This window comes from Rhinolophus sinicus, chromosome 18, assembly GCF_057876585.1.
Source record: "Rhinolophus sinicus isolate RSI-liver-muscle chromosome 18, RSI-T2T, whole genome shotgun sequence".
NCBI lineage: Eukaryota > Metazoa > Chordata > Mammalia > Chiroptera > Rhinolophidae > Rhinolophus > Rhinolophus sinicus.
In genome coordinates, this window is record NC_142518.1 from 28,684,657 (window position 1) to 28,697,575 (window position 12,919).

General features: G+C 36.3%; 1 protein-coding gene across 8 annotated transcripts in view; it reads left to right on the forward strand.

Annotated features, from left to right (window-relative positions):
* SYTL5 (synaptotagmin like 5) overlaps window positions 1-12,919 on the forward strand; it is a 212,506-nt gene that overhangs the window by 140,555 nt on the left and 59,032 nt on the right. For 7 of the 8 annotated variants that reach the window (XM_088794824.1, XM_019747829.3, XM_088794825.1 and 4 more), the window contains exons 4-5: window positions 11,235-11,350; window positions 12,796-12,904. In XM_088794824.1, the coding sequence (XP_088650950.1) occupies window positions 11,235-11,350; window positions 12,796-12,904 (225 nt within the window). The remainder of the gene's footprint in view (window positions 1-11,234; window positions 11,351-12,795; window positions 12,905-12,919) is intronic. The other variant, XM_088794826.1, reaches the window with a different exon arrangement.

Genomic DNA, 12,919 nt, shown 5'->3' on the forward strand with positions numbered 1-12,919 from the left:
TACTCAGCATCTTTCATCTATCTCTTATACTTCTTTCCATTGTCTTTTAATTAACTAATCTTGTCTTTTGCCATGTCTAATGTGCTATTAAATCCATCTTTTTAGTTCATAAACTCAATGGTGATTTTTCAATTTTAGAATTTTCATTTTGCTTTTGTTATATTTTCTACCTCTCTGTTGACCTTCTCACTCTTTTCTTTTAATTTCCTTTAAAAAATTATTAAGGAAGGGGAACATGACTTTATTGGGGAACAGTGTGTACTTCCAGGGCTTTTTCCAAGTCCAGTTGCTGTCCTCTCAATCTTAGTTGTGGAGGGCGCAGCTCAGCTCCAGGTCCAGTTGCCGTTGCTAGTTGCAGGGGCGCAGCTCACCGTCCCTTTCGGGAATCCAACTGGCAACCTTGTGGTTGAGAGGATGTGCTCCAACCAACTGAGCCATCCGGGAGCTCAGTGGCAGCTCAGCTCAAGGTGCCGTGTTCAATCTTAGTTGCAGGGGGTGCAGCCCACCATCCCTTGCGGGAGTCGAGGAATCGAACCGGCAACCTTGTGGTTGAGGGCCCACTGTTCCATGTGGAAATCGAACCGGCAATCTTCGGCATTAGGAGCATGGAGCTCCATCCACCTGAGCCGCCCGGCCCTCTTATAATTTCTTGAATAAATTATTTGTATTTTAAAGTCTATGAATTATAGCTCTATTATTATCTGAGTCCCCTATGAGACTGATTCTGTTGTTTGTTGTTTCTCTTGGTTTTGGTCATATCTCATTTTCTCATAAACATAATTTTTAATTGATAGACTAATTGAAAAATTGTAAAGCTTAGTGAGACACTGTATAATAATATGTATCTATTGAGAATATACATTTTTCTTGTAGCGGGCAAGGGGCCATTAGATTTTCAGTATTACCTTTATCAAATAAAGGCTTGAGCTTATTTCGAAACTGGAGCCTCAGGCCCTATGAGAGCTGATTTGGTTTTGGATCACAGTTACTCCTAGTCCTCCACGGTCTCAAAATATACCTATTAGGCAAGAGAGTCAATTGATGTTATATTTTATACATAGTAGAAATAAGAACACTAAAAGGCTAAAATGTGCATTAGTAGAATTGGAATAGATGTTTGTTTCTCCGCCCAGCTCTTTTCCTACCAGACACTGCCAAGGAGAGGTTTGCCATTTTAAGGCAATTAAGAAGGAATTGGAACTTTTAACAAATGACAGACCTTCCAGTTGCAGAATCTGAGGACTTATAAGGAATTTCTCAAAATATTTTCCCAATTCTTATACATTATTATTATATTGATCCCTAGTATTTAATCATTTCCATTTTTCATTCCATTACTGTTGACCATCCTCTCTACACCCTGGACTCTTAGTTTGCTCAGACCACAGTAACTAGGGAGTATGACTCATGAGCCCTTCAATCAATCAGGAGTTGCCTCAGGCTCCTGTATGGAGAGAGGAATTTTGTCTTTAACTTCCAAATGCCACTTACAATAACTGAAGCATACTTTTCCATACAGGACCCAAGGAGCTAATGTATTCACACATTGCTAACTGAATGTTTTTCTCATCAACTCGACTGCTAGTCAGTAAGGATGGTAACTGCAGGTCTAATTCACACAAAATTTCCCCTAAATCTTGTCAGATCAACATTACTTTATATTGAGAAACTTTTAATGTGCTGAGTCAGTGGAATTTGTAGGTTGTTTGTTACAGAAATAGCATGCCCAAACTAATACAACCACTTTATGTGTTTTTTCCCTTAATACTAATATGCTGCATATTTTACTTATTTATCTTACTTATTTACTTATTTTATTTATTATCTTTCTTCCTCCACTAGAATATAAGCTTCATAACCATGAAGGCATGGGGTTTTATCTATAATGTTCACTGATGTAGTTCTAGTGCATAAAAGAATAACTATAGTAATTACTCAATGAATGTGTGTTAAATGAATAGGTGGATGGATGAATAAGTGAGTGAATGACTGAGTAGATGACAGGATTCCACTTAAAGCATTTCAGGCTTAAGCAAGTTATGGAACAAATGTGGTTACCTTCTGTCAGAAGCATGGGGACACACACACACACACACACACACACCAAAAACCAAACAGAAAACATGAGCCATGCCAAATATATTTGCCCTCTGAACAGAGCAAATTTCTAGTTTTTACAGAAAAATATAAGGTAAGTTGTTGTCAGAAAGGTGGAAGAATAAATAATAACAAATTGAAAGTTCTGTGCCTTCCCTAGAAGATGTGAATACATCAATATGGACCATCTGAATCATGTATACTTCTTTTATTGGTGAAACAATAACTTAAAAACCCAACCATCCACTTAGCCATTGTTATGTCTCTTGATCCATCCATCCCTCTTACAACATTTATTGATAAAGTGTTTGTATATTGGGGAATAAGGATACAAAGATGAATAAAACATGGACTCCCCTCAGTGATTTCTCAGTCTAAGGAGGAAGGTGAGTTTATTACATTATTGTCTCATCAATAGAGTAAATTCTGTCTTCATGCATTAAAATGTCCTAAGAAATAAACAGAGCTTTCAATGTGTAATTCTTATACCTCTGTGACAACAACTTACAGTTCTATCTTTCTGTGACAACTGATATTTACATGATGAGTGTTTAATTTGACATATCAAAATCCCTCCTCATTTTTAAAGCTGAAAATCAGGGCGATTACTTTGCCAATATTCCAGCTATTAGTCTGTGTGATCTCAGAGACTTACTCTGTCAGTATTGGAAATATCTTGTTTGCTATTCATGGAGTGTTTCTTGAAAAGGAAGCGTGAATGATATTTTATTGGCAGTGAACGCCCTTTGCTGTGAGAGAATGCTGTAGCGACACCGGGCTGTCTCCATGTTTAATAGACCATAAAATTGAAATTTCCACCCTGACCTCTAAGAGATGAGATGAGTCAGAAAGTGACTCATTCTCTAATCAGTTGGAAGTACAGCCTTTATTGTCGTTTACCTTGGATTGGGTAAAAATAAAGAGATTTTATTGCTCTAGCACTGAACCGATTATAGCAAGGAGTGACGGAGGGAGGCTAGCTGTTACAATGCACCGAGCAGCTTTTGACATTTTCTCCAACCCCTTCTGATTCTAACAAGTTGGTTGCTGTAGATCCAGTTTTAAAATTGTCTATAGAAACAGAATAAAAGGGACTCTGACACAGCCAATTAGTTCATTTTGCTATCTTAATGAGACCTAGAAAATTCCACGATTATGCTAGCTGCAGTAGTTGCCAGTCAACACCAAGACAGTCATAGTGATCATTTTTCCTAATTAGCACCCCATTTGAACTCAGAAAGACCCCGAAGATAAAAGCTACGTGACAGGGAACTAAAAAATGAAATACTTCTAATATGGTATTTATGAGCTGATCTTATATTCATGCCATGTTGTGACATTTCATGCTGCTCTGTGTCCTTGTGAGAGTCTGCATTTTTAAAGGAGGAGGAACCTTTTGTTTTTGATGGTAATGATTACTGAAATTGATGAAATATAACTGAAATAGATGAACTGAGTCTCTGTCAGTAAACTTCAAAGAACACTGATGGTTGGAACACACACACACACACACACAAGAGGACATGAAGAGATGAAGAGAGAGAGAGAGGAGGTGGGAATTTATAGTCCTTTGTTACAAAAAAGAGAAATATAGAGCCCCTGGCATCTAGAAAGTGGTCTGACACTTACACGTAGGCCGTGACGTTGTGAGGAGCTGACCTGGCACTCACAGGTAGGCCATGGTATTCTCCTATTGGACATAAACTATCTCAGAACACCAATATCTCACAAGATCACTCTGCACCTGTGATGAAGTGAGACAAAATAACACTTCATAATGTTGTCTAAGCATAGACAAAAGTGAGGTGACTGTTCAATCCATAAGCTATAAAACATCCACTTTTCTTGTCTAATGTGAATATCCTTCTGATTCCTTACCAATTACAGCTTTGCTAGTCTGCCCTCCTTTTAGATAAAACTTACTAAGAAACCAATCATAGCATTGTCCCTGCTTCTTGGCATCACCTAATCCAGAGCATATCTCTGCTCCCTTGAACTTCCCACTAAATTACCTGACAAAAACCCAAATCCTATATTAAATCCATTCAAATGCCCTTTTATGGAGACACCCATAGTTATTCACAGCATGTGCTTTCTTTCCCTTCATTGCAATGAACAAAAATCTCAACTTGTTCAACCATAGGTTGGGTTCCTGGTGATCTTTGGTCTGATGGGTATTGACAGTTGCCACATAGTTATTTCAGAATCACCCCTAGTTTAGCAAAATTTCATAATCTAGCTACAAGAGAAAGATTCACATCAGAGTAATCCCATATTGATCCAGAGATTTTTGGAGTGGTAAGAAGCTGTTTTGACTGCCTTGACATGATATTTTGAAAAACTTACTAATTCCATACAAGAGCCTTCCCTCACTTTAGAAGGCTTTGTTCACTGTGGTGTGGTATTTTCATACCTGTATAGACTAGAGGGAATTTTTAATGTGCAAATATCATACATATCAAGACTCTCTATAATATATATGGACAGTTTAAACAACAATAAAAAAAGAGTATATTTGTTACCCAGTTGAAGAAGGGGAACATTTTGTTTTGCATTTTTATTTCCCTTGCTTTACTTTATGGTTTTACTGCACTTGCATGTGTTCCTAAGTAATAAATTTTCTAATTTTTCATTTTTGAGTGCTATAGAAATGGAAATCATACCATATATATTTATATATTTGTGACTTTTTAGCCCAACATTTTTTGTGAAATCTATGTTTATATTAACACCACTACATTCATCTTTGCTATGCTATCATCCTATAATATCTGTAAGTATTTATTTTCAAGTTGATGGACCCTTATATTGTTTCAGTTTATAGTGTTATAAAAAATGCTGCCATGACATTCTTGTACATATGGCCTGACAAACATGTACAAGAGTTCCCCTAGGATGGGGTTTTTAACACTGTGGGTCATGCTCTATTGGTAGGTTTTCCATTCAAAAATGAAATAGAATAGAAAATGTCAGTATACAGACACTTATGTGTATGTGTATTAATAAATGAGTATACACGTATATGTAAATATATGTAAATGTATAATGTAAATATATACAAATTTATAAATGTATATATATATGTAAGAGTGTGTGTGTGTGTGTGTGTGTGTGTGTATTTTCTGGATTGTGATATAAAGTGTATTTCTTACTTTGACCTCCGCCAAAAATGTTTGAGAAGACTCCTGTGGGGAGTGTACCTAGGAATGAAATTGCAAGGCAAATGCTGTGAGCATTTTCAGCTTTACAAGATAATGTGAAATTGCTTTTCATAGTGGTTGTACCAATATAAAAACTCGACCAGTATTGTGTAAAAGTTTTCTTCACAATCTTTTTTTTGTTTGTTTAATTAAATTTATTGGGGTGACAATTGTTAGTAAAATTACATAGATTTCAGGTGCACAATTCTGTATTACATCATCTATTTTTCTTCACAATCTTACCAACACTTAGTATCATAAAAATTTTTAATTTTTGCCAAACTGATAGATATAAATGGATATGTTACCATGATTTGAATTTGAATTTTCCTGATTACTAATGAGGTTGAGCATCTTTTCATAGGTTTATTGGCCTTTTTTGGTTCATTTTCTGTGCTATGGCTATTTGTGTATGTTGCCCAATTTTCCATTAGATGGTTAATCTTTTCCTTACTGATTTGAAGGTGTTTTTTGTGATCCCCTTCATCTCTAGAAATGCTTTTGTCTTATATTTTGTTTGCTATTAATACAACTGTATCAATTTTCTTTTGGTTAATATTTACATGGTACATATTTTTCTACTATTTGACTTTCAGTCTTTTCCTGTCCATATGCTTAAGGTGAGGCTCTTTATAGCATAGATGCTATTTAAATTATATACGTATTTAAATATTTGCTATATATATGCTATATACATAATATTTGTGTTGTGTATACGTATACATGCTATGAATATATGCTATATATAATTTTAGAAGTTTAAGCTGACATTGTTTTTTCTTAAACTATAGAGTTTTGTCTGCTGACCTTCATTGTAATTACTGCAATATTTACATCTTCTATTGTTGTGATTACTGTAATATTTGCTTTTATTTATATTATTTATAGACTGATATATATTTTTCTCATTCCATTTTATCCTTTCTACTAGTGTAAATATTATATATGTGTTTTGGTTTTTAGTGGTTACCCTAGAAATCACAAAAGGAACTTGATATTCTTAAACTCCAAATATTTTTTCCTGGCTTGTATATACATTTTGTCTTATATTTTAGATATATCTTATTTTTTAATTCAGGTATTATAATTTTGTTTATATATCAGTGTTTGTTTAGATTTTATCCATGTTTTACTAATTCCATTTTTCACCATTCCTTTTTATATTTCAGCTTTATATACCTCCTCTTGAGATACAGTCTTTAGAAGTTCCTTTAGTGAAACTATTGATAATAAATTATCTCAGTTTTTATTTTGCTGAAAATTTCTTTATTTCACCCTCATTCCTGAACAATGATTTCCCTTGGATATACAATTCTAGGTTGTTAGTTATTTTCTCTCAGAACCTTGAAGATATCATTTCACTGGCTTCTGGATTTCATGATTACTATTGGAAGTCAACTGTCATTCTAATTGTCATTTTTGGTATATAATCTGGATGTGGTTTTTTTTTTCCTCCGTAGCTACAAAGATGTTCTCTTTGTCTACAGCATTCTTCAGTTTCACTGTAATGAGTCTAGGGATTTCTTTTTACTTTTCCTGTTTGGAAAGGGAGAAAGGAGTAAATACAGACCATCATCTCCATAATGCCAGGGTCCTTGTTTGTCTCACTCATGTCTATACCCTTAGCCCTTGCAAAAGGCCTGACATATAGTAGGACTACAATAAATAGTTGATGTGTAATGAATACATTTATAAATAATTCTAACTTGTTTCTTTATGAATAATAAGGAAACTCATATCTTATATCAGCATATCTAATAAGCATATCTTATCTCAGAGGTCTCTAGTAGTTAATAAAAGAAAAGGAGAAAGTTGAATCTTTTAGTTACTGTTGTTCTTCTCTAGAGTAAGATTACCTATTTTCCCCTATAAATCTAAGGAGAAGTTAACTTGACTTTATGTTTAAATAAGCTTCCAAGTGAAAGTTTGACGTTCCAGAAGTTTAATGTTAAAATTAAAGTCTAGAAAATTCTGAATACTCAGTAATCATTAATTACAAATAATGAGTATAACTCACTTAATTTCAGTCAAACTCGTTATTCTAGAGTATGACCCAGAGGAAACACAAAATCTATTCCAAGCCTTGTATTTTTCAAGTATTAGATTGATGTGGCAGAGAACAATATAAATTTTATATTGGATGTCATGTTTATTTTTTTCCCCTTTCATCCCTCCTTTATTCCTATTACTCTACCCCCAACATTCACACGAACACAAACAGTCACAGTCCATCATATGAAATGCTACACGGTTTTCCTTGGCTTCTATTGTTTTTCACCCTTACTCAAAGCATTGTTATAGCTGACAAGTATGAGTTCTCATCTGACAATTTGGCCAAATGTAAAGAGTATGGACTTCCAGTATAAGTCCCATTTCTGCCATAAGACCTTTATAACTTTGTGCAAGCTATTTAACCCATGCGAACTTCAGTTTCCTCATCTGTAAATTCAGAATAATAATAGCTACTTTATGGCTTACAGTGAGGATTAGAGGTATATATAAAGTGCCTAGCACCTTACTTGGTGCACAGTATGCACTCACTAGGTATTACTTTCTCATTCTTCTAAGCTTTCCATCTACCTCCAGGACCTGAGAAGATGGCATAATCCCAAGAGATGATTCTGATGTCATAGAGCTCTGAAATGACAAATGACTCAAGTGCAACCTGACTGACAAATAAAAGGATTATAGTTACTGTTGAGCAAATAAAAGGATTATAGTTACTGTTCTTACAAAGATAGCAAAAGGTAGTGACTAAGAATTCTGGGAAGATGTTATTTGTGTTAGGTGTTGGCAGCTCTAGGCATATATGGTAAAGATGATATGGAGACCCATTTCCTGGGGCATGGTGACTGGATGTGTCCCACTTTTCTCCTGTCACATGTGAAATTGCTCTTAGTGTGCTATCCACCTCACCCCACATCCCAAGAACATACCAAAAAAAAAAACACCCGATATTTTTGACGTGCCACTATTGGGTGATTTTCAGCCACTGGTTGATATTATTCCTCGTGTTCTAATTTATTTTTGTGTAAACTCTTTGTGCTATTGCAAAGGTTGGCAATTTTTTTTAAATTAAAGTTTATTGGGGGACAATGGTTAGTAAATTTATATAGGTTTCAAGTGTACAAATCTGTAATATGTCATCTATATATCACATTGTGTGTTCTCCATTCAGTGTCACTTCTCCTTCCATCACCATATATTTGATCCTGTTTACCCTCATCTACCATCCCCCTCCCACCTTACCAAATATTTTTTTTTAAATAAAATGCTAGAGAGTAAATATTTTAGACTTTGCGACCGTGTGGTCTCTGCTAGAAGTACTCAATTTTGCAGTTGTAGCAGAAAACCAACCAGAGACAATATATAAACAAATGAACATGAATATGTTCAAGTGAAACTAATTCATATAATTTTCACATGTCACGAAGCATTCTTTTGATTTTTCCCAACCATTTAAAAATTTTAAAAACATCCCTAGCTTGTAGGCTATACAAAACAGGTAGTTGGACAAATTTGACCCACAGGCTACAGTTTGCGTGCCTCTACCCTGTTGCTCTTTTGAATTTTCTGTGTTTATCCTCTCACCATCTGTGCAATTCATTTCCTGAGCTGAATATTTTAAAAATACATATTTCTGTGTTTTGTTATTGTGTTCGTTTTCTACTGCCACCGTCACAAATGGCCAGTTTATCAGCTTAAAACAGCACAACTGTATTATCTCACAGTTCTGTAGCTCAGAAGTCTGGGTTGGCTTGGTTTGATTCTCTACTCAAGGTTCACAAAGCTGAAGTCAAGTTCAGGGCCAGCTGAGCTCCTATACTATCAGGAGGCTCTGGGGAAAAAATCCACTTTCAAGCTCATTTTGGTGGGCAGAATCTGATTGCTTATGGTTGTAAGGAACGAGGCTCCCATTTCCTTGTTGGCTAAGAGCCAGCCTTATCTCCCAGAGGCCTCTCTGGTCCTTGCATGTGGATGGACCTCTACATTAGAGTCTTAGCACGCCAAATTTTTCTCACATTTGGAATCTCTCTGGCTTCTCATTCTGCAGCATCATAGCATCTGATTTCCCTTTCTTCCTCTGTGTTTACGGGCTCAGTGATTAATTTTCGCTCACCCAGATAATCTAGGACAGTCTCCCTCTTTTAAGGTCAGTTGATTAGTAACTTTAATTCCATTATCAAAGTTCAATAATAGCAGTACCTAGATTAGCATTTTGTTGAATAACTAAGGGACAGGAACCTTGAGGAGACAGCTTTAGAATTTAGGATAGCACAATTACCACCTAGATTTTCAACATAAATATTAATACATAAGTTTGTAGAGCACTTGAGATGTATCCAAGAAATAATTTAACCCATTGAATCATTTGGTTTTGGTAGATTACATCATCTTGGATTTGACATCTTTCATAAGTGTATTTTAATAGTTTTAGAACTAATTCAATAGGTCTCATTATGTGATGTAGCAATTTGGGAATAGATCTGAGATGTACATGCTGTTGTCTTTCCTTTCAATGAATAATTTTCTCCAAGGATAACATTTTCATTCTTTTCCCAGTAGAGGAACTGTGCTTCACATATAACTTAGTTTTGTCTCTCCTACATTCAGAAGTAGGATTTCAGGGTAATTGCTGTGGAGAACAATTTGGCATTTTTTTCTGGAGTGATTTTAATATTTAGGATTCAATTGTTAATTTCAAATCCAATCAGTTGCTGAATCACACGAGTATAATACTCTGGGGCTAGAAATCTCTATTTGACTCTCAGCTGCTTTTCTTTAGGCAGCATGTCAGGCTTACTGATTCTCATTCTCTGTGGACCAAGTATCCACATTTGTCTTTTCACTTCACGCCCCTATGACACTCTGGTTTACACCTCCAACATTTCCTATATCATCTATTGCAATGACTTCGTAATTGGGTTCCCTGTTTCTGGTTTCTTCTCCATATAATGCTACAGAGATTGTATGATCCAAGCTGAACTTTAGAAAAACTGCCAGACTTCCCTCATTGCCTCCAGAATGGCAGCCCAGCTCCTTAGCGTGACATTCAATGATTTCCATTATATGACTCAATCCTACTTTTCAACCTCATTTTCCATTACAATCCCCCATGGAAGTGTTGGGACAGTAGTAGGTGAACACTGTTGTCCCAACACCTCTATGGGACATGTTCTGAGAATGTAAACAGGCTTGTGCAACTAGGCTAAAGGCTTTGTGTAACTGTTGCAGATGGGGCTTAAAAATGGGTATGATAGTCAAAGATTCTTCTTGTTCACCTTCAGCATTCAATTGATTGTGAAATTCAGGCAGGCCCTTCTACCACCTACATTTTTAATTTATCTCCTCCTCTCTGTTAGTCTTGCCATTGCCCTGACATGGATCTTGTCACCTCTGGCCTGGATCATTGCCATGGCCAACTTGTCTTTGTCCCATTCTCTCTTTACCCTAACCCAGTCATCATATTACATCAAAGTAGCATTCTAAAACAGAATCTGATCATGGCTCCTTTGTAATTCAAAACTTTCACTTGTCCCCCACTGTTTCCACTGAAAATTATTTACCCACTAATGCAGTGGTTACGAACTTGAGCCCTAGGCCGGGATGGGATCCTGGCTCTACCACTTACCAGCTATGTGATGTAAGACATATCATTTCATTGTTCTAAGTCTCAGTTTCCTCAACTGTAAAATGGGGATAATAATGTTTACACAGAGTTGTTATGTGGATAAAAGTATATTAAGTATGAAGAGCAATTAGCCAGTACCTAGGACATAGCATGTATTCAACTAATAGCGGCCATAATAATCACCATAGAATACTCCAGAGATCGAGGTAGACTCTATAAATAACTGGCAATTTTTTAAAATTTTTGAGAGTTAATTATTTGGCTAAATAACTAATTGCAATGTTCTCCCCTTTTCCCTTGAGCAGGCAGCTAAGGATTGTAACCGGTGAATGGTTTTTTGAAGAAAAGGCGAAGCGTTTCAAGCAAGCCAATGTTCTAGGCACTGATGTTGTCCGGCAGTCCATCTTAAGAAGAAATCCAGGTAATTAAAGTAACTATTTGGTTTCAAAATTGTTTTAATCTTCATTTTGGCAGGCTAAATAACTTTCCTACATTATGTAGCAAATAAACACAGTTGAATTTCCTGAATTCCTTAGGTCATCTCCAAACATGACATCTAAATTTGTAGTTCATACAACAAAAGAGGAAGTCAGTAGAAGGTAAAATCCACAGTGATTTTCCATATATCTGACACACTGAGTTTTCAAAGGAGGCATTTGTCTTCATCACAGACAGTTCTTTTCCCAAATGCACTTGCAATATTTTCCTAAACATTTTAAGAAGGAAACACAAAACAGATGAATTAAATGATTCACATTGTCACATTGTGAAAGCAATCCTTGTTTTCAACAGGATGTATTTCAGATTTCTTTTAAATGTTACTTTTTCTAAACCAGTGGTTCTCAACCAAGAGGTGATATTGTGTACTGTGCTTCCCTCTCCCAAGCCACAGGAGCATTTTTAAGTGCAGTGAGGCATTTCTGGGTGTGTTAAGACTTGGGAGGTGCGGGCATTAACAGCATTTAGTGTGAAGAGCCAGAAATGCTCCATGGCCTGACAAGACTCGGGTCAGTTTCACTCGATAAAGAATTATATTGTCACCAAATGCAAGGAACACCGCACGCTGAGAATGCTATTCTGTGCATTTGAACTGTAATTTATTTGGTTAAATATTGAGTGAAACTTGTGTTTCGGAGGATATTTTTTATATGTTGTATAGTAAGGTAGAGCAGGCATCTTCTAGCCTGTTCCTAGGGTATCTCATCTTTCATACACTGGAGACTAAAGTCCTTGTTTTGAAGTCTGGTAGGAAGGGCTGGGAGGCTTGAAACTGCTTCCGGAGCCACTTGTGGGTGTGGCACTAGCAAGGAAGGGGTTTCCCAGATGGGTAACATCAGATCTGATGCCACAGAAAGACAGAATTAAGCATTTAGCTATGGCTGCTTCCTCCGCTCAAACCTTAGCACCTTGCAGAGTATATAGACTGTCAAGTCATGAGGTGTGTGCACAGGTGCTCACCCTCCCAGGAAATCTGGCTTAGGTGCTTAGAAATTGGGGTATTGTTTTTAGAATCCCATGCTTGAATTCCGTCTCTAGAGATATGTAGTTCTCATGAACCCGGCATCCGCTGCTCTAAAAATACCTGTAGAGGGCTGATGTATTATTCCCCCATTATAGTCATCCCTAGAAAGCTTATCTCAGCAAACCCCCCACGGATGAGTCCAGATCTTAGTCCTTATTTAATTCTGGAACAAACTCAACAGATGAGAAATAACTGCGTGACTGGGAATCTTAGGATGGGAACATCTTGTCAATTATTATAGACTTTTTCTGTGCTAATGTACGGAAGTGAATGGAGAATAGAAAATCTGCTCTCATTTCTGGACATTTTGTATGTAAAATTGTCTTCTGATTATTTTTAATGAGGAGCTGAAGAAATACAAAGCCAAGAGCAAACGCGCCAGGATGCAAAAAAGTCAAACACTTTACCTTCTGCTGGGCAGAAGGCCAGCCATGATGGGCCCAGGAGAAAGGGGTAAGATAACAACCT